General features: G+C 42.1%; 1 protein-coding gene across 4 annotated transcripts in view; it reads right to left on the reverse strand.

Moving 5' to 3' along the window:
• Positions 1-546: 546 nt before the first annotated feature.
• Positions 547-22,760, reverse strand: part of cpsf6 (cleavage and polyadenylation specific factor 6) — a 32,812-nt gene continuing 10,598 nt past the window's right edge. Inside the window, exons 4-12 of one of the 4 annotated variants that reach the window (XM_083757707.1) lie at positions 22,319-22,458; positions 21,548-21,721; positions 16,430-16,540; positions 13,824-14,334; positions 11,042-11,071; positions 10,758-10,873; positions 10,475-10,628; positions 9,678-9,888; positions 547-1,221 (exon numbers count right to left, since the gene is read on the reverse strand). In XM_083757707.1, the coding sequence (XP_083613833.1) occupies positions 9,696-9,888; positions 10,475-10,628; positions 10,758-10,873; positions 11,042-11,071; positions 13,824-14,334; positions 16,430-16,540; positions 21,548-21,721; positions 22,319-22,458 (1,429 nt within the window). In that variant the 3' untranslated portion in view covers positions 547-1,221; positions 9,678-9,695. Of the gene's footprint in view, positions 1,222-9,677; positions 9,889-10,474; positions 10,629-10,736; positions 10,874-11,041; positions 11,072-13,823; positions 14,335-16,429; positions 16,541-21,547; positions 21,722-22,318; positions 22,459-22,760 lie in introns of all 4 variants that reach the window. The other 3 variants (XM_083757706.1, XM_083757709.1, XM_083757708.1) reach the window with 3 other exon arrangements.

A 22,760-nucleotide genomic window follows, 5' to 3' on the forward strand; every position in this document is an offset into this window, starting at 1 on the left:
AACAAAAGAAACAAAAGAACAAAATAAAAATATTTTGTCTGGAAATAATCTGGACAGTAATTTTTTTTTTACGACTACATTTGACTCGAAAACCACATTGTAAACAGTGACATGGATCTTTGATTGGAATACGCACTCCAAAAATGACCAAAACGAGCATTTGGGAGTTGGACTAAGTTTCCTGAAACCTGAATGAAAACACTGGTAGTTATCACATGAATTTGTGAAATTCATTTCAAATGGAGGAAAATAAAAACGATGCTCAGTGTGTTCCAACAGCAGTGTTTCTCAACTAGTAGGTCAGGATCTTTAAGTAGGTCATGCAATGTTTTGACAAGGTGCTGGGCAAAGAACTTTGACAATATGCGTTCACAGTGAACACAAAGTTCAGATCCCAGTGTGAAACCAATTCAGGTCCCCTGTGAAGCCAGCTGAGAATCACTGCTCAACAAGACGTGTGATTTTACACAAGATAGCTGTAGTCAAACATACACATGACATGAACGACCAAGAAATGCAGAAAAAGTCACCATGTGAACTACCAGCCTGGGTGAACAATTTTATTACAACACAACCTAGTTTTTAATCAAGTAAAGCAGAACTTAAGAGACATTCACAACACATTATCAACTTTACCATGAAAAGAAATGGAGGAAACGGAGAAAATTGATAAAAAACGAGAAAAAAAAAAGGAAAAGATTCTATAAAATCAATGCATGTTCAACTGACGAATGCACAGTAGTGAGTGGAAGGGTAGCGGGGGAGGGGCTGATAGGGGACCTTACCATTTTATAATGTTGGGGATCTGTGTACGTTTTGTGTATTGATTAGGTGAATTAATCTTCTCGTCAACATCGCAAAAAACTCATCGGACAGTTTCCTCATCTTTTCCCCATATCAAATAAAACACAGTAGAAATAAAAGAAAAAAAACTGGAAAGGATTTCCTGTGAGATCTTTTTTTAAAGAGATCTAACTGCCTTTATGTGCAGCAGATGCGTCTCCTGCTCACGTTACCTATCCAGGTAGACAAACAAAGAGAGGAGGATGGGTGGAGGAGAAGGAGGAGAGATGGGATGGGGTGGTGGTGGAGGTGGTGGTGGTAGTTGGTGTCCTGTCCCAGCATGCATTGCGTTAGGTGATTTGCTGATTGGTGGTGGTAGCGTTGTGATGAAATCCTTCCTCCTCTTCCTTCCATCCATCCATCCTAGTTCCTCGTTAGCTGAAAAGGTGTCAAATGAAGGGTGGAGTTTGGTTTGGAGGCAGCCCAACAGTAACACATTGTGTAGTGATCAGCAAACCGACAGGGCCCGGGCTGCAATGCATTCTCAACTCAAACGGTCTAAATGCCACAACAGTGAAACAAAGCCATTCTGAAAGCAGAAATTACAGCAAGTTTATGTCCCAACAACCATAAAAGGAAAAAAAAAAAAAAAAAAAAAAAGCATAATCATTGGCAACTGGGTACTGAATGAGTGTCAGTATACTACTGTGAGAATTTAACACGGACCGAATTACTACTATTAACTTGCTTTAGCGATTGAAAAATAGCAGATCTACAAGCTCATAGCGCGCCACCAAGTGTCGCGCTACGAGCTTGTAGGTCTGCTATTTTTGAAAATTTGAAGAACGACTGACATAGAAACATAGCTTTTTCAGAAAACTGTCATTTTCAAATAGACATTTTTAGAATGTGATCTCAGGTCAAAATGGGTTAAAGGACCCAACTTTCATTTCCATGGCGAGTTGATTATGCATTGCTCCCTGCCCTGGCAACAGACACACATACATCATGCAGACCTGGACTAAAACACCAACTGAGACGCAACAGTGTATATAGAAGTAAGAAAGGACACATTAATACAGCATTTCACATAATTTTAGACAACAGGAGCTAAATGTTACAAAATGGCTGTTCCTTTATCTGAGCGAGCCAACAGATGACTGTAAATAAATTATAGCTGCATGATCAATCAAAGAATGAGATAATATCTTGTTTAGACGATGCATTACTTTCTTCCCCAACCAAGTTCTGCCATAATCACAGCTCTGGGATGACCCCACACGGTGACGCAGACCTCTTCTATGTCTTTATGGGGGAGGGGGGAGTAATCTATAGAAAATATATGTTTTTGGGTGAACTATCCTTTTAAGCTGTTGACCATGTTTTTGACAATGAAGGTTAATGAGACTGTTGAGTCGACAATAAACTAACCATTATCAATGTGATGCAGGTGAAATCAACACCATAGTTACAGGGCATGGTCACTGCATAAGTTAGTTGGGGAGAAATTACGCCATGGGGAGAAAAGCAGACAATCTAAAGTGTTTCATATGGACAGCTTGTTGGCTTCAACTCAAACTGGAACAGCCTTCGTCACATTTCCGCTTTAACCTTGTGGAGTTTCTCAAATGGATATCACAAACCTCCAAACAAGCCTAGATCTAAAAAAGGTATACAATATGAGGTGTTCTTTACACACACCCTGACGCTACAGTAAACTAAACCCAACAATGGATATGGGGCTACGGCTAGCAGTAAGCTAAGGGCCCAGGTTGTAACTGGTTTCATTAATGACAATTTGGTCGAAGTAGGCTTAATTATAAATACAAATTTGGCATTAAAGTTGGGCATTTGTTCATTAGAGCCCTAAATTCAGAAAGGTCACCACTTCAGGGCAGACTGAGAAACAACCAAACTATGAGGAAACTTGGGTGTTTGGTAAAAGTAAGAGATACAAGAGGACTACACATATTAGAACTACAGAAGAAATACACAAAAGGAAGTGGCCATTTGTGTTATAACGATCTAATGATATGTGATTGGGTGTTCTATTCTTTCTTGCCCGTGTTTCAACAAGTAGGACAGAAACAGCATGCACACTACAAGTCATTGGAAAGGCATAATTATGAATGGCAGGCATAACATTATGTCAGAAGTTCACCCAAGTCAAGACAGTTTTGCCCAAATGTCAAAGAGTGGGCATATTGTGTCAATACAAGGAATGGTCTAACTAGTTAGATAATTTCAACTTGGTTCAAAGTGATGGCCCACTAGTACCTACCAACATCCCTGCACTGTTTTATCAACACCTACGTGACAACCGCATCCATTGAACACCACAACGTAACTGGAGACAATAGACAAGTCTATCATTGTGCGGTTTAACTACGCTTCTGGGAAAGAGAACACATTTTGTAGTATGTCTGAAAAATATAAAGACGTTACAATGTTTTAGATTAATTCTGTGACGTAATTTGAAATGACAGAAAAGTAGGAGTGCCCAATGCTGTATTCTTTTGCCCAGATAATTCAAATTTCACAATGTTTTTTCTTTCTTTTTTTTATATAAACGGGATGCGGTTGTCACCAGTGAGTTTCACGATAAACTGTACCAAGTGCAGAAGACAAGGTAGGGTCAAACCAGGGTCAAACAGTCCAAATCATTTAAGACACTAAGTGAGCTTTAAAACAAATCCACAGTAGCTAGCTAGCATACCCAATTGTTCCCATGTTAATTATTTCTTAATTGCCGACATGAGATCACTGTAAATCTCCTAGCGTAATATTGTTTTAATAATTAATTTACAACTTGCTAAATCCACTTAAAACCCAGTGGAAGTTAAACCCCCATCACTTTCGGTCTCAAGAGAGGATGTGATTTTGACCATGGCGTGACACCAGTTTGTTTGAACAGGGCAGCAGGACAGCCATCCCCCAGCACACATAAACCTACAGCCTACAGGGGAGAGGAGAGCTTTGTAAAGTCATTTCTGGTACAAAAAACAACCCGTGCGTCCCCCTCTATATGAACAGATAAAAACAGTGTTAAAATCATCTGTGAACAGAAACAGCAGTCATTACCATTAGTGTAACCATCGGACACACAACCCCATCCGTCTCCCTCACTCAGTGGAATACTGTATGCACTACCCGACAATGTCTCCCACCCACACACAGAAATGTGCAAAGTGTGACACACCATCATCAGGCCTCACAAGCTTAGTGATTGTCAAATCTTTCTATAATGTACATTTGTACAAAGTGATTAAGTTGAAGCCTGTGTCCATTGGGCGTGTCTTAGATATTTTTGTGAAGTGCAGATTTTGGCCACAGGTCGGTTCAAACACAGTCAGACCCTTTCACTTAACAAAAAAACATTTTATTTTAAACTGGAAAAAGTGTTTTTCCACCACTTATTTTCAGTTGAAAATAAGTTTTTTTTTGTCCTATAAGACTTGCTAAAAAGGGTCATGAGGCGATGAATAAATTAAGCCCAATGTTGCAGAAAACCAGTTTGAATTGTGGTGCTCGTGTCCAATGCTAAAATGAGTTACAACTTAAAATGCTGCATGCTTAAGCTCCAAGTGCTGTTGACAGCAAGCAGCCTTTCCATTTGAAAACAAAAACAGAAGCAAACAGCTTAAGGACAGGTTCCCAGTGGACACAGGGGCTTATGTTTCAGCCAGTAACTTTGCAGCCAAAGCACAGCGAACACAGAACAAAGATCAAATCAGCTAACGTTGTCTGATGAAAAATAGTATGATTTCTACACTGACAGGACAGCCGTTTTTACATTGTTTTACAGTTGCTGTTAATACGGATAAACATATTGAAAACGTGACAACCGTAAAGGAACATTATTTAAATTAATTAAGACCGAGCTACATTACGGTGCCTTTGCATTACACACGTACCAACCAGAACAAACCAAAGGTTTGAACATCTATCTTAATATATATGTTCTGTAAATAGAAACATTTGGTATGCATTTGTGCTAAGGCAGCAAAACAGGCATATGTTGATTTTGGTACTTAAATAACCATTTAGAACATAAACACTGTAGAACAATGTAAAAAAAGTTAAAGACAATCAAAGGATTGACGTTTACAGATCAAACACTGGAAAACCACTGGTTAAAATGACAACCTCAAAACCGGGATTTTGTGTCAACATTCAACAAACTTGAATTTCTCCATAAAGTGTCACACTTGACAACGGGAATATAACATTTACCTTACCAAAAGACCTAATAAGAACCTAGCCCAGAAAAACAACCTTGTGATAACAAAGACCTCGTTTCACAGCATTAACCTCGTCTCAATATCATTCAATGTTACAATTTCACAAACTACTACGTAGCTACTCGACTCAAATAAAGCTACTTTTAACCACTTGATCAAAATAAATCCATAAAGCCATTTGGTTGAAACAAGCCAACAAAAATGACAAACTGCCGTCTTAACCTATGAACCAGTTGGCGCAATAATTCAATTAAGCATGAATCTTTGTCCAACCCAAGTCATTTATTATTTAAAATGGATGAAACTACTTTTTTTTAGATCATGCCTGGCAAAACTGAATCAATACTACTATAATCCATGTCCCATCGTGCCATCTAGGCAAACAGTTGAAGGTATTTTAAATAGCAGTTGGCCTAGGTTTGATCTACAACTCAATTTTAGAAACTCAAATGTATTATTTATTTGATTCTAGCTACTAGTATGTAATAATTTCTAAAATAGAAAAATGATTTTCTCTCAACAATTGCAACATAGAGCTAAATTGTAACTTCCAAATGTCATCGATAAGTCATCACAATGGAACAACCAGACAATGTCAATCAAGAGGCCAGGCAAAATGGAATAAATTACTTTCTACAATTGTGGGATGTGACAAGCTCGTTATCCTACCCAAACTAGTAATGTAACAGTTACATGCATTTATCATTATTTATTCTTAATATTTATAGTAACAACCGATAAGTGTCTTCACAAAAGGAGTGTACATTTCTTTTCAACCCTTATGTTTATTCTAGAATTAACCGCAATAGTATTTGGTTTAACTACAGAAATTACCAATGACCCCATATATACCAACATACAGGTAGAAATATCAACGAGATTAAAAAGAAAGTGGTTTCTTTCAACCTTATCAAACACTCTTGCTAAACTGTATGCCAACATGATCCCTCTACTACAACAGAAGTCAAGTTGAGCAAACATTTCTCAGGCTAATTTACAGGAATGTACCAGAAATACAATGTTTTGTGATTTTTCTTTGAAGTCATGGTCTACAGTGATAAGGACATGGTATATGTATTCATTCATTTACATGTATCACCTGCTCCTGACATATATTGTGTGTTTGACAGATATTTTAGCTATCAAATGAAAAGTTTGGGGAATATATTAAAAAAAAAGAAAAAAAGAAAAGAAAATAGGCTTGCATTTTCTACAACAATTTGAGTTGGTTTTGCAGCCCAAAAATATCCCAAGCATCATTACTACTGAAATCTCTGCTCAGGTTTCTGGATTGAGACATTACGAATCAAAAGTACTGTATTCCGCTTTGAGTATTTCATCATTTTCTAATCCTTACATGTAACAACCTGACAATATTTTCCTTCAAAGGATTCACAATAAGCAAAACACTGCATCTGCACTCAATACTGTATAGTTACTATCGAGTAGATCATTATGATGACACTGTAAACACATTGCGCATTCAAGATTGTTTTGTCCACTAGCCAGTGTCTGGTAAATCTGAAAAATACAAGCCACTTCTGATGTTGGACCGATCCACACATCAGAACAGCAGAGCACCTCCAAATGATGGTTGGTTACAGGCACAGTAGGCAGACGTAATCAGTGCAGTACAGATCTACTTGGATTAGGCTGGTGGTCGTCAGTGGGAGGCCCAATTAGCCCTTTGCTAAATACCACCCCAAAAAAGCGATTGTCCAAGGCCAATCCAAATAGTTTAGCAACTGTTGCTATACAGGTCAAGCTTTTGCCACCTCATAGCTGTCAATGTTATGTTGCATGGCTGTGTTGTTGAACATACACACGGCTTAACGTCGAGAAAGTTACATGACTGACCCACCCAGATAATGGCAGTAATACTAATGACCAGTCTTACGGCGCAACACGAAAACTCCTGTCGGGTGGTCGTTAAAAGTTGATTTCTCACTGTCATTTTCTCGCATTTCTAGTTTATTTAAATGTAATGCAAATTTGTCCAGTGCATAGCCTACTGCAAGCCTGGTTGATTTAGAAGACATTTTGATGCTCTTGCTACTGAAATGATGGATTATTTATATGGATTTAACAGGCATCTCTACGGGGGAGAAGGACAGCTTGGCCCGTCTCCTCACTGCCAACATGCCTATTGGACAAGGACGGGTTGGGGAGGGACTTGCGAAAGGGCCAATTCTATTCGGAAAACACGAGAAATGGAGATGGCAGGTGGGTTTCAGAAGTACCAGGTGGATTTCAGAAGTACCAGGTATCATTTCAGAAGTACCAGGTATCATGCCGAGTGGACAAAAAAAATGGTACACTGCTTTTGCCTCTTTCACTGGTTTATATATTACAACTGAGCTGAATAATTACGACTACATTACAGACACACCATGACAAGTCCCTGGGGTTCACAGCAACAATGGTAACGTACATGAAGAGTAGGGACTTTTATTGTTATTCTTTTCTATGACAGATAACCAGAATAGTTTTGTTTTTTTTTGGACCAGGAGGTGATCCACAACTTTAACACACTTACCTTAAACTTACCTGGAAATACAGAGCTCGAGCAACTCAAGTCCAGTCCGTCATGTCTTTACTTTAGTATAAATACTGATGCCATCCTACGACCTACACTGCTGCTTTTACAATGTGTACACGTTAATAATAATAATAATAATAATAATATATTATTATTATTATCCTACACTGCTGCTTTTACAATGTGTACACGTTAATAATAATAATAATAATAAATTATTATTATTATCCTCCTACACTGCTGCTTTTACAATGTGTACACGGTAATAATAATAATAATATATTATTATTATTATCCTACACTACTGCTTTTACAATGTGTACACGTTAATAATAATAATAATAATATATTATTATTATTATCCTACACTACTGCTTTTACAATGTGTACACGTTAATAATAATAATAATATATTATTATTATTATTATCCTACACTGCTGCTTTTACAATGTGTACACGTTAATAATAATAATAATATATTATTATTATTATTATCCTACACTGCTGCTTTTACAATGTGTACACGGTACATTTAGAAATGTACACTGCTGCTTTTACAATGTGTACACGGTACATTTAGAAATGTTATTACAAGCCATTAAGCCTTCAATTGATGGAGCTTTTTTTTGGGTCACATTCCTAAGCCAGTAATTTGATAACCGGCAGCCGGAAACTGCTCGTTTCCTATCCTATCCTAAGAAAACAACTGACAGATTACAACTTGTCCAAAATGCAGCAGCCAGAGTTTTAACTAGAACTAAGATGAGAGAACATATTACTCCAGTTTTGGCATCACTGCACTGGCTTCCGGTTGTTTTTAGGATTGATTTTAAAATTATTTTACTTGTCTATAAAGCTCTCAATGGTCTCGCACCTTCCTACCTACATGACTGCCTGCCTAAATATGTCCCAAACCGCCCCCTAAGGTCTTCCACCGCCGGCCTGCTCGCTTTGCCCAAAAATAATAATACGGGGAAGCAGCTTTTTGCTTCTACGGGCCATCGGCATGGAACAAGCTCCCACTGTACCTTCGTCAGGCAGCCTCTGTAGACATTTTTAAAGCTCAGCTCAAGACCCACTTCTACAACATTGCCTTTAATTGATCTTGTATTTTAAATTTTTCATGTCCTCACTGTACTGCATTACTGCTTGTTTTTTAATGTCGTTGCCTTGCTTTTCTTTTATTCTCCATTGTTCTGTAAAGCACTTTGAGCTGCATTTCATGTCATGAAAGGTGCTATACAAATAAAGTTTTATTATTATCCTACCAGGACCTCTAGTACTGCTGGTTTTATCTCCTACCAGGACCTCTAGTGCTGCTGGTTTTATGTCCTACCAGGACCTCTAGTACTGCTGGTTTTATGTCCTACCAGGACCTCTAGTGCTGCTGGTTTTATATCCTACCAGGACCTCTAGTACTGCTGGTTTTATGTCCTACCAGGACCTCTAGTACTGCTGGTTTTATGTCCTACCAGGACCTCTAGTACTGCTGGTTTTATCTCCTACCAGGACCTCTAGTGCTGCTGGTTTTATGTCCTACCAGGACCTCTAGTACTGCTGGTTTTATATCCTACCAGGACCTCTAGTACTGCAGGTTTTATGTCCTACCAGGACCTCTAATACTGCAGGTTTTATGTCCTACCAGGACCTCTAGTACTGCTGGTTTTATCTCCTACCAGGACCTCTAGTACTGCTGGTTTTATGTCCTACCAGGACCTCTAATACTGCAGGTTTTATGTCCTACCAGGACCTCTAGTACTGCTGGTTTTATATACTACCAGGAACTCTAGTACTGCTGGTTTTATGTCCTACCAGGACCTCTAGTACTGCTGGTTTTATGTCCTACCAGGACCTCTAGTACTGCTTTCAGCTCAGGAGGTGAGGAGGACGAGGAGAGAAGGTGAGGAAGCAAAAGGAGGACTTTCTGAGACTCAAGACTTTGGTCTCTCCGCTCATCTGGAAGTTTAGCCTAGTTTGGTCCTGGAATGGCCCAGACTGGCTCAAACCAGATCTGAGGGATAAAAGCGGTCAAGAACAAGTAACAAGTTCAGAGGAACAACAAAGAAAGAGTGAGAAATAAAGAGGGAAAAACTAAAAGGCATTTCATACACACCTCCCCCTGTTCCGCTCTCTAGCGGTGCCGATACTCCCGCTCCCTTTCCCTCTCCCTGTCTCGGTCGCGGTCTCTCTCGCGGTGACGCTCGCGGTCACGGCTGCGTTCGCGGTAGTAGTCCTCGCGGTGGTCACGAGGACTACGAGACTTGTGGCGCCGGCTCTTTTCCCGGGAGCGACTGTGGTCGCGCTCCCTGGAACGCTCCCGTCTGCTGAAAGGGGCGAAAGAGAAAGATGGGGTTCAGGAAAAGGATGCCCTTAAAAATATATATATGTATCCTCGTTAAAATCTTATCCTACATTCCACACAATTGGCTGCATCCATTTGACTTTATTTTACGGCTTGGATCATCAGGAGTCTACGCATATCACAATTATTACATAATAGTCTAATCGCAATTATTTGAGACAATCGTCAAAATTGTTTCATTTCAAATATTTTCCAAAAATAGCAGATCTACCACCTCGACACGACAGTGAGCTTGTAGATTGGCCATTTCTGCCATTTAAAATGTTTAGAAAATATTAAATTAGGCCCATTTAATTCATTCATCATATGTGATGTGTTCATTCTTTGCTTATTTCCATATAGGACATGTATTTCTGAGTTCCAACGACAAACAATTAAAGCAGTCAATCGCAATTATTTGTATGATCGTCGGTTAAAATGTCATAATCACGACAGGGCCTCGATTCTACTTTTTGAAACATTTAACCTTTAAACGGAGACCATGACAGAAACACGGCAGCATACGCACTGAACCCACGTAGTCATGTTCAAACGGTGAATAGTAATACCTGGTGGCGGAGCCGTAGCTCTTGGATTCGATGCCGTGCAAACAGTCCTGCAGTGAGCTGATCAGGACTTTGCAGCGGTCATCGGCAGACACTTTAGACTGCTTTATCAGACTGATGGCCGTCACTAGAGTTTCTATGGCACTGCCATAGTCCGCTATACACACAGGGAGAGAGGGGGGGAGGAGGAGGAGGAGGGGGGTTGTTACATGTTTGTACACAGTTTGGGGAATGCTGCTTAATTGAGAAACGTGTGCGTGTGTACCTGTGCCGTTTGTGTGTATACCTGCGCTCGCATCAGAGACGGCTCTGGATATAGCGCTGGAAGAGATAGCTCTGTTCCTGTTCATGATCTCCTCGAACTCTGCTTCGCTGAGAGGAGTACGGGAGGGCTCCATTTCCCTACACACACACACACACACAGAGACACACACACACACACACACACAGAGACAGACACACACACACACACACACACAGTTTAACCAATTTAGGCCTGACCTCAAAATAAAATGAAATAAATCACACCCGTGTGAACCGAGTGGTGCAATTCACCCCCCCCCCACTCACCACTCAAATTCTTCTAAATCCTCCAGTTTTCTGAAATAAATATTTTCACGATTTTTCAAAAATAGCAGACCTACAAGCTCATAACTCATAGGGTGCCACCGAGTGGCAAGCTACGAGCTTGTAGATCTGCTTAACATCTCCAGTCAGCTAAACAGTGGCGTATCCAGGAATTACGTTTTGGGCAGACAAGATGTGTTAATTTGTCGTCTCCCCGCACACAATCGTAGCACTAAAAGGTTTTCAAAGAGATATACCTGCCAGACGAATTAGGATACAAAAGGCTGAAAGGCATGCATTTAAATTCCAATGGGTGATTGAGGGTCGCGCTCTATCGCAACGGCCAATCAGCTGTCCACTAATAGCTCTCAGGTCTTATTTTTGTACTTTGTAACTTTCTTTTATGGATTTGGACAGGCGGACGCCTGCCCTCGCCTCTGCGGCTAAACCTTTCCAGTCCAACAGTCTGTACTGCAGTAGAGGCATCGTCACCTCTGACCAGGGCCCGGTCCATACTCTAAACAGCTAAACAACATGTACTGCAGTAGAGCCATCCTCACCTCAAACCAGGGCCCGGTCCATACTCTCCTCTCTAACATAACATAACATAACATCCTCACCTCAAACCAGGGCCCGGTCCATACTCTCCTCTCTAACATAACATAACATAACATCCTCACCTCTGACCAGGGCCCGGTCCATACTCTCCTCTCTAACATAACATAACATAACATCCTCACCTCAAACCAGGGCCCGGTCCATACTCTCCTCTCTAACATAACATAACATAACATCCTCACCTCTGCCCAGGGCCCGGTCCATACTCTCCTCTCTAACATAACATAACATAACATCCTCACCTCTGACCAGGGCCCGGTCCATACTCTCCTCTCTAACATAACATAACATAACATCCTCACCTCTGACCAGGGCCCGGTCCATACTCTCCTCTCTAACATAACATAACATCCTCACCTCTGACCAGGGCCCGGTCCATACTCTCCTCTCTAACATAACATAACATAACATAACATAACATCCTCACCTCTGCCCAGGGCCCGGTCCATACTCTCCTCTCTAACATAACATAACATAACATCCTCACCTCTGACCAGGGCCCGGTCCATACTCTCCTCTCTAACATAACATAACATAACATCCTCACCTCTGACCAGGGCCCGGTCCATACTCTCCTCTCTAACATAACATAACATAACATCCTCACCTCTGACCGGGGCCTGGTCCATACTCTCCTCTCTAACATAACATAACATAACATAACATAACATAACATCCTCACCTCTGACCAGGGCCCGGTCCATACTCTCCTCTCTAACATAACATAACATAACATCCTCACCTCTGACCGGGGCCTGGTCCATACTCTCCTCTCTAACATAACATAACATAACATCCTCACCTCTGGCCAGGGCCCGGTCCATACTCTCCTCTCTAACATAACATAACATAACATCCTCACCTCTGACCGGGGCCTGGTCCATACTCTCCTCTCTAACATAACATAACATAACATCCTCACCTCTGGCCAGGGCCCGGTCCATACTCTCCTCTCTAACATAACATAACATAACATAACATCCTCACCTCTGGCCAGGGCCCGGTCCATACTCTCCTCTCTAACATAACATAACATCCTCACCTCTGGCCAGGGCCCGGTCCATACTCTCCTCTCTAACATAACATAACATAACATCCTCACCTCTGACCAGGGCCCGGTCCATACTCTCCTCTCTAACATAACATAACATAACATCCTCACCTCTGACCAGGGCCCGGTCCATACTCTCCTCTCTAACATAACATAACATAACATCCTCACCTCTGACCAGGGCCCGGTCCATACTCTCCTCTCTAACATAACATAACATAACATCCTCACCTCTGACCGGGGCCTGGTCCATACTCTCCTCTCTAACATAACATAACATAACATAACATCCTCACCTCTGACCAGGGCCCGGTCCATACTCTCCTCTCTAACATAACATAACATAACATCCTCACCTCTGACCGGGGCCTGGTCCATACTCTCCTCTCTAACATAACATAACATAACATAACATCCTCACCTCTGACCAGGACCCGGTCCATACTCTCCTCTCTAACATAACATAACATAACATCCTCACCTCTGACCGGGGCCTGGTCCATACTCTCCTCTCTAACATAACATAACATAACATAACATAACATAACATAACATCCTCACCTCTGACCAGGGCCCGGTCCATACTCTCCTCTCTAACATAACATAACATAACATAACATAACATAACATCCTCACCTCTGACCAGGGCCCGGTCCATACTCTCCTCTCTAACATAACATAACATAACATCCTCACCTCTGACCAGGGCCCGGTCCATACTCTCCTCTCTAACATAACATAACATAACATCCTCACCTCTGACCAGGGCCCGGTCCATACTCTCCTCTCTAACATAACATAACATAACATCCTCACCTCAAACCAGGGCCCGGTCCATACTCTCCTCTCTAACATAACATAACATAACATCCTCACCTCTGGCCAGGGCCCGGTCCATACTCTCCTCTCTAACATAACATAACATAACATCCTCACCTCAAACCAGGGCCCGGTCCATACTCTCCTCTCTAACATAACATAACATCCTCACCTCTGGCCAGGGCCCGGTCCATACTCTCCTCTCTAACATAACATAACATAACATCCTCACCTCTGACCAGGGCCCGGTCCATACTCTCCTCTCTAACATAACATAACATAACATAACATCCTCACCTCTGACCAGGGCCCGGTCCATACTCTCCTCTCTCATAGGGCGGAGGTCTTCCGTAGGGGTCGTTGGGACCGCCGGGCGGGCCTCGCCCATCGTTGGGCGGCATGGCGTTGTTGCCAGGAGGGGGGAAGAAGGCGGGGTTAACGTGTGGGGCAGGGGGCGGGCCTCCAGGCGGGGGCCCGGGCATGTGTGGGGGTGGGGCCAAAGGACCCATAGGGGGGCCGGGGGGTCCGGGGGGTCGCAGAGGGAAGGGGCCGGGGGGAGGAGGAACCTGTTGGGGGGGAGGGGGGCCCGGGGGGGGTCCGTAGCCAGGGGGAGGGGGACCGGGGGGGAGTGGGCCCATGGGGGGGCCCTGGAACTGACCCGGGAACATCACGGGGGGAGGGGGACGGTCGCCACGGTTGGGGGGGCCAGACATGGGAGGAGGGCATCCCTGGCCGGGGGGAGGGGGGCCCGGGGGACCCGGAGGCCCCGGGGGGCCGAGGGGAGGACGAGGGGGTCCCTGCATCCCACCTGGGAGGACAGAGAGATGGAGAGACAATTAACATACAGGAAGAATGACATCATATTAGTGCCCCATTACTCCCATTATTATTATCTCTTTGAGAGGACGAAGTGAAGGATTCAACTTTAAAGTGAGTTTGACTTTATATACACAGGAAGGATGTCGCATTACTTTCAGTATAAAAACAAACACATTATTAATGTCCTACAGGAGATCAAATCTACACCACTGAGAAGTTCCAAATACGAGACTAAACTAAGAACACTGTACAGATGTGACGAAGAGGAGCAGCAAGGAAGATGTGCAGGTGAATGATTAGGCCGTTTGTGTTCTCACATACTGTACATAACACTGGTTATCTCTGGTTATCTCTCATACTGTACATAACACTGGTTATCTCTCATACTGTACATAACACTGGTTATCTCTCATACTGTACATAACACTGGTTATCTCTCATACTGTACATAACACTGGTTCTCTCTCACACACATTCCAGGGTGTGAATATATTTGTGCCGTCGTTAAATAGGTGTGCATCTCTATTTTAGATAAAAGTAATAGATACTGGTTCAACAATCTAAACTGGTTGTTTTCTTTCATCAGGATTATTGTACACTATAATCTCAGATTTATGGGGATCCTTGAAATTTAGTGAGTGACCATTGCGGATGATGTCAGTGGGTCCTTTGGGTGAATTTATAATCTGAAATGGCCTCAAAACAGAAACGAGGCTGAAAAGAGCAGAGGGATAAACTCCAGGATGGGTCATTGATTTGGTGCACGTTTATGTTGAGACACGGCCACGTTCAAATGCCTGTTAACCACTTTCAACCTGGCATCCCTGTTTTGGCATTATGCAATTAGGGAAAGTTTTGTTTTATTGTTCAAAAATAGCACAAAAGAAATAAGCCAATCTTGCATGCTCACGTGTTGCACACAATCATACTTTGTTTGAAGTATAACCCATTCTGACCGGGCACCCATTTTGGTGTTGGCATCATGTTATGCTTTAGCTATTGAAAAATAGCAGATCTACAAGCTCATATCGCGCCACCGAGTGGCGCGATACGAGCTTGTAGGTCTGCTATTTTTTTTTAAATCGAAGAACGACTGACATTTTTAGAATCTGATCTCAGGTCAGAATGGGTTAATCAGACCAGTGTGTGTCCAGTGGAAACCTCGTATGAATCTGATCTCAGGTCAGAATGGGATAAAATAAGGCTGAAGTAGTGGAAGGTGGGAACATTTGATCACTGGTTATGTTCAGGCATGCATTTGGTGTGGCCACAGTCAGATAAAAGCTAAATGTATACTCCATTGCACAGCGATAATTTACAAGCCATCATCATCACATATCGCAGTGTTGGCTACATATCATAAATTAAGGCTCATGGACGTAGGGCATTCAAACCATGCAATAACAGCATGACATACTGCAGATCTGTACACCAAAGATCCAACCATTCCAGAGTTTACCAGGGTAGAAGTCAGATGTGGGAAGGAATTGGGGTTAGAACAACACTTTTTCTTCCAACAGATTGTGACATGGAACAGCTTCTAACTCTTTTACTTTCGTTTGTTTTCCACTAAACTACGCAGGGAGTCTGCTTAACTCTCTCTCCCAAACAGAAACACAGCTGTGGTCAACAGCAGCATAACAGTACAAAGCTTAGTTTGTGGTTATAAATGGAGCCTAGTGTGAACATCGGTCATACAACAGCAATCAGGATGGTTCACTGTGTTCAAAGAAACATAAGAGAACTTAAATGTGGTATTTGCCAAATCGCTGAAATGTGTTGAATCCCATCGTTGCAAGGAGAGGACTTGTGACAGTGAAATGGCTGGCGTTAACACTTCCAATGAATAACTACTACACTCTCAAATTCACTGGAAATGATCCGCCAAACTTGGAAACTATTTAACCCATTTTGGGCGGGAACCCCTTGTGGTACCACGGTCAACGGAGTGTCTAGGGTTTATACGTTGTTAAATGCTGTTCCAATGACACAACTCTTTTCTACAAACAGCTGGGAGGGGGTGAGCTAAATCGGTCAAGAATGGACCAAAGTTAAGGAATCAAAATCAAATCGAGGCGTTTCACCTCTCGGTCGCCAGTTTGGATCCCTGCCCCCCTGGCCCGGTGGGAAGGGATTGAACCCCATGTCCATGGGCCCTTCAGGGTGTCTAAGCCCAGGGTCTCTCATCCCCTGACCTAATGGGAGGGGGAGGGAACAGGAGAAAACACACCAATCATAAGCCTTCCACTCAACAAAAAAAAAACATCTTCCCACCACCAGTCTTAAAATCGACAAAACTGTATGACCTATCGCAGCATAGGGCAATAGTTCCTAAATTGTCAGGCCGTGACCCACCCCAAAATAATTATCATATTTGAACTGGGGACTCCCCCAAAAATAATCATATTTGAACTGGGGACTCCCCCAAAATAATTATCATATTTGAACTGGGGACTCCCCCAAAAATAATCATATTTGAACTGGGGACTCCCCCAAAATAATTATCATATTTGAACTGGGGACTCCCCCAAAAATAATCATATTTGAACTGGGGACTCCCCCAAAATAATCATATTTGAACCCCCACCCTGACAAGCACTTTAGAATTGTAGGCAATACAATTAGTTGCGCCAATCTACAAGCTACAACACCTCTTGTAAAGTTTGTAGATCGGCTATTTTCCACAATGCTTACCTCTTTTCTTACGCAATATTTGTCAATTTGGCTTTAGAAACTTTAGCGATGTGCAGATACCCGGTACATTGGTTTGTTTACCGTTTAATGTTGCACATTAAGCTAATCATTTCACCTGGGGACCCCCGAGTACAACCCCCAGTTTGGGAACAAAAGGGCACCAGCCAATAAGCAAAGGCAGAAAAAGGTGGGAATAGAGAAATTAATGATTATTAAGGAAAACATGATCAAAGAGAGGAAATGAGTAGAAGGCAAGATGGCGGGTCTGTTTACATCCTGGTCCTGGACAAGAAAGCTCTTAGAAGGAAGTGAAGTGGTCACGTGACTGGGCTGCGCCATGACACTTTCATGGACACTTTCATGGGAGCCAAACTACACCCGGAAGTTTGGCAGAATGCATTGGAGTCAATGAGAGCTCAGTGACCAGCTCATGAACAAACATTATTTATGAATGGCTGAGACCTTTTGTAAAGTGATGCTTCTGGAAAATAAAATAATATATATAACACGTTATTTTAGGCTGTCTTATTTTTTGATGTGCATACTACTTAATGTGATTTATTTTTTCAAAGAGCAGAGAGCAGCCCAGGCAGAAAACTTACTATGTGCTCTTCTATAAATACCTCAATAAAAATAAATAGTTATTAAGTCGAAAAACAACCACTCAGAAAAAACGTGTGATATCACTTATGTCTTCTTTCATATTCCTGAACCAATTATATGACAAAGCTTGCAAACGTTCATGTATAATGTTTGTTATGAGCTGGTCCAGCCGGCTCCATTCACTGCCATGTATTCATTGCACTACTGGTGTGAGTTTGGCTCCCATGGAAGTGTCCATAAAAGTGTCATGGCGCAGCCCAGTCACGTGACCACTTCACTTCCTTCTAAGAGCTTCCTTGGTCCTGGAGGGGTCTGTTTACATCCTGGTCGTGGAGAGCAGGACTACTTTTCTATTCTACCAGCTAGTTGACAGGCCACCATTTAGACGTGGCGTAACCTATACGGATGAGACCTCAGACCTCTGTCTCATATAGCAACACCTTTTTTTCCCCTTTTTTTAAGGTTTTCAGAAAACCTTAGGTCAGGTTTTAGGAGGCGTTTTTAGAATCAGCCTCGGGTCTAAATGGGTTAAACTATTCTACCAGCTAGTTAAATGGTTCTACACTATTCTACCAGCTAGTTAAATGGTTCTACACTATTCTACCAGCTAGTTAAATGGTTCTACACTATTCTACCAGCTAGTTAAATGGTTCTACACTATTCTACCAGCTAGTTAAATGGTTCTACACTATTCTACCAGCTAGTTAAATGGTTCTACACTATTCTACCAGCTAGTTAAATGGTTCTACACTATTCTACCAGCTAGTTAAATGGTTCTACACTATTCTATCAGCTAGTTAAATACAAGCTAGTCAACTGGTTCTACACCATTATTAGTATCTAAGTTAACCCCTTACGTAACTACGTAACTGTATTGACTGGTCCTAAGATATATTCTAGGAAACAGTTAAGACGGTCATATAAACAATTATACCAGCCGGTTATGTACTTCTAAACTATTCTACCAGCTAGTTAACCAACTGGTATTAAACTCAATAATATTAGCTTTTCCACCTGGGGGGTTCCTGAGCGTACAGTAGCAGCACTCCAACTCCCCCAGTACCCCAATTAACCCATTCTGACCGGGCACCCATTTTGGTGCATCATGTTATGCTTTAGCCATTTAAAAATAGCAGATCTACAAGCTCATATCGCGCCACCGAGTGGCGCGATACGAGCTTGTAGGTCTGCTATTTTTGAAAAATCGAAGAGCGACTGACATTTTTAGAATCTGATCTCAGGCCAGAATGGGTTCATCAGACCAGTGTGTGTCCGGCGGAAACCTCGTATGAATCTGATCTCAGGTCAGAATGGGTTAAGAATCAGCGGCGGAGGTGTACGGTACCGAGGCGGTTTGTAGCTTTAAATAAACTCAATTATTCACCCATGAAGCCTTGACTTGTTGGGAGTTTTATTTTGTTCTTCTTTGCCTTCTATCAGGGTGAATGAAGAATCCAAAATTGATGAAAATAGGGGTCCAAGATTAACAGCAGCAAAACGATATGAAAATTCAGTTTATAAACTAACAACTCTCACGGTGTCCAGTAGTACGATGCAGTGGTTTTATTACGTAGTGAGACACCGATACAGGACACAGATGAGTTGTGATGGAAGTTTATAAAACTGTATTTCGATACAGGCTTGCTATGTTATGTTTTTGGGATTCTTCATTCACTGTGAAGATATCCTTCACAGTGAATGAACAATCAAATACAAAAACGATCCATCAATTCCAGGGTTCACATGGTGAGTAATAAAATCAGTATGGCTGTGTGACGTACTGTACTTATTTAAGACTATTTTATAGAAGGTGGCTGGACAGCTCAGCCAGAAACAAAGCTTGTGAAGCATGCCAAGTCAGTGTTGGTGCTGTAAGCAATATGACTTTTAATCGTAATAGACCAAAACTTATAAACTCCATATTAGATCTATTATTTTATACTTTCATTATACCAACAGTGAAATTAAGAGAGGCAGACTGCAAGATTTAGGCCTGTTTTATACTCGGGTGTGTGTGCTCTGATTCACCGAAGATAGCCAATCTACAAGCTCAAAAAGCATTACTCTGCAATGCTTTGTGAGTTTGTAGATTGGCTATTTTCAGTGCGCAACACCGACATACAAATAAGTATAAATCAGGCTTTAAAGACAGGTTTAGTAAGCAAGACAGAGGAAGAAGACATACCACAGCCATGCTGGGGTAGACAGAGCAAGCACAAAAGACACATACAAGCCTTTGTTCCATGCACTGAGAGTTGTAGCATGAAGTCAACAGGTGTGAACACCAAATATGTAAAAATACGTTTCGTGGTTGTCGCCAGGGAATTTTGTAGAGGCGTCTACAGTCAAAAGGTGGATCGTCGCACAATCCTGCATCGATGCAGTGGCGCGACATAATGGATAATTTACAGTCTGTTCAAATCTATTGTGGAATTTCCAGTTACTTAGATCAACAAGTCAAAGTCAATCCTGAATTAAGACGCACACCTCTAGTGTTGCCAGGCGACAATCAAGCTTTATCGATCAAACTTTATAACATAATAGCACATTTCATATAGCAGGTGCGACCCAATGCGCTTCACAGAACCAAAAAGTCATAGCTGTCAGAGTACGTGTAGTGAATATAGTTTAATTTAATTTAATAGTTCAACACTGTAATTGAAACTAAACTGCTGTATTTTTCATTGTCATCACAGGACTCTTTCAGAACCTGACTGTGTGCAGAGGGAAGTGTTTGACACCTCTTTTATGTAACATTTTAAGTTTCAGCAAACAACTTTAGAACACATTAGTTCCGTATATGCTGCATTGTCAGAATTCTTAATAAAGAACGTCTTTCTTGTACGTGTGGTGTGCGGGCTCCATCCCATATCTGACAAGGTCATGCGAGAACATTTTGCGTTGCATTTTCCAGTAGACCTCGTTATGGCTTGGTTAGCTTTTAGCTCGCTAGGTGTGAAATTATAACTCAAGTGGAAATGAGTGCCGGACACAGTAGGGTACTAAAAAGTAATGATGTCAATATTTTAATATTCAAAATAATAGAGCTATATTTATCCAGTTCGAATTTCATTGCTTTAACACTCTTTTTTTCTCCCCAACTCGGTATTAAATATTCCGTTTATTCTTCTCTACTGACTAATCATTTATTTTAACCCATTTTGGGTGGGAACCCTGTTTGGTGTTGTAAGCATTATGTTATGCTTTAGTCATTTTTTTTAAATCGTGAAAATGTAGTGCAAATCTTTGAATATATATTCTTTCAGATCGAACGTTTTTAACTCAAATCTTTGCTTCTGGAGTGTCCCTTGAACAACATATTTTCCGAAGGGGGTCGGCGGCCAATTACATATATTTTTTGGGAGTAACGACTGACATAGAAACATAGGGTTTTAACCCTGTGAGAACCACTGACACAGAAACATAGGGTTTAACCCTGTGAGAACGACTGACATAGAAACATAGGGTTTAACCCTGTGAGAACCACTGACATAGAAACATAGGGTTTAACCCTGTGAGAACCACTGACATAGAAACATAGGGTTTAACCCTGTGAGAACGACTGACATAGAAACATAGGGTTTAACCCTGTGAGAACCACTGACATAGAAACATAGGGTTTAACCCTGTGAGAACGACTGACATAGAAACATAGGGTTTAACCCTGTGAGAACGACTGACATAGAAACATAGGGTTTAACCCTGTGAGAACCACTGACATAGAAACATAGGGTTTAACCCTGTGAGAACCACTGACATAGAAACATAGGGTTTAACCCTGTGAGAACCACTGACATAGAAACATAGGGTTTAACCCTGTGAGAACGACTGACATAGAAACATGGTGTTTTTCAGAAAACTGTCAGGATCTGTAGGTCCTCAGGTCTAAACGGGTCAATACTAACCAGGGAAGTGTGGAGGGGGCCCTCCAGGGCCGATGGGTCCAGGGAAACGATCCCCTCCGGGCCCCGGCGGTCCGGGGAACCTTCCTCTGCCCCGGCCTCCCATGGGGAACCCACCGCGACCACCAGGGCCGATACCAGGAGGTCCGGCTTTACCCTCACCTGACATTTGGCCTCCTTGGGTACCTGGCCCCAACAGGGAACACATGTCAGAGAACCAGCTTGGGACAGTTATTAGTAAAAACATTATGTTATTATTATACAAGTTACCTTACATGCTCTTTATCGCATTTGTATGTTGAATGCCGTGTGTTCCAGTATAGATGAAATATGGGGCGTGTTTGCGTGTTGCGCGCATCTCAGCATGAAGGGCCTTGCAAACGAGGAGCGATAAAACGCGCCTATAGTTATTTTTCAATGAGACCTGCGTTTTTGCTCAGAGAAGTCGCGGTGCGACAACGTCACAACGCAAGCGTATTTACGTGAGCGCGGTCCCATGAATTTGTTGCACGCGTGCTCGTTTCGTGCACACGCCCACGCGACTCACCAGACCTGGATTCAGGTTTTGCTTTTATTATTACGCTTGCGTTGTTGTTGCGCCCCTCTTCAACAGACCTGGAGAAGACCTGTGTTGATCCAGACCCTCTTCAACAGACCTGGAGAACACCTGTGTTGATCCAGGCAACAACAACACCTGCGGTCCTCGCTTCACGTTTGCAAGGCCCTTGAGTGGGTATCAGTATGTTTGAGTGTGTGTTTGGCACCTTCTCTTACGTGACTGCATTTCAAACTGGCTTAGTGACTGCTTATTGCAGGGCGTGACAATAGGGTTCTGTCCGTGTAACTCTCTCTTCGACAGCAGCTCCAGCAACTTCCGGGACGATCCCTCCGATCCCACGCACACCAACGCAAAGCTGGACCGAGGTAGGAAACATCACACGGTAAACACAAACACACACTGAACGGAGACGAGACACTTTGAATGGGTTACGGTCTATGCCATTGGTTAGTTAATATGTGTAATGGGTTACGGTCTATGCCATTGGTTAGTTAATGGGTTAAGGTCTATGCCATTGGTTAGTTAATATGTGTAATGGGTTACGGTCTATGCCATTGGTTAGTTAATGGGTTAAGGTCTATGCCATTGGTTAGTTAATATGTGTAATGGGTTACGGTCTATGCCATTGGTTAGTTAATATGTGTAATGGGTTAAGGT

The sequence above is a fragment of the Protomyctophum parallelum genome (assembly GCF_964188405.1).
Source record: "Protomyctophum parallelum genome assembly, chromosome: 22".
Taxonomy (NCBI): domain Eukaryota; kingdom Metazoa; phylum Chordata; class Actinopteri; order Myctophiformes; family Myctophidae; genus Protomyctophum; species Protomyctophum parallelum.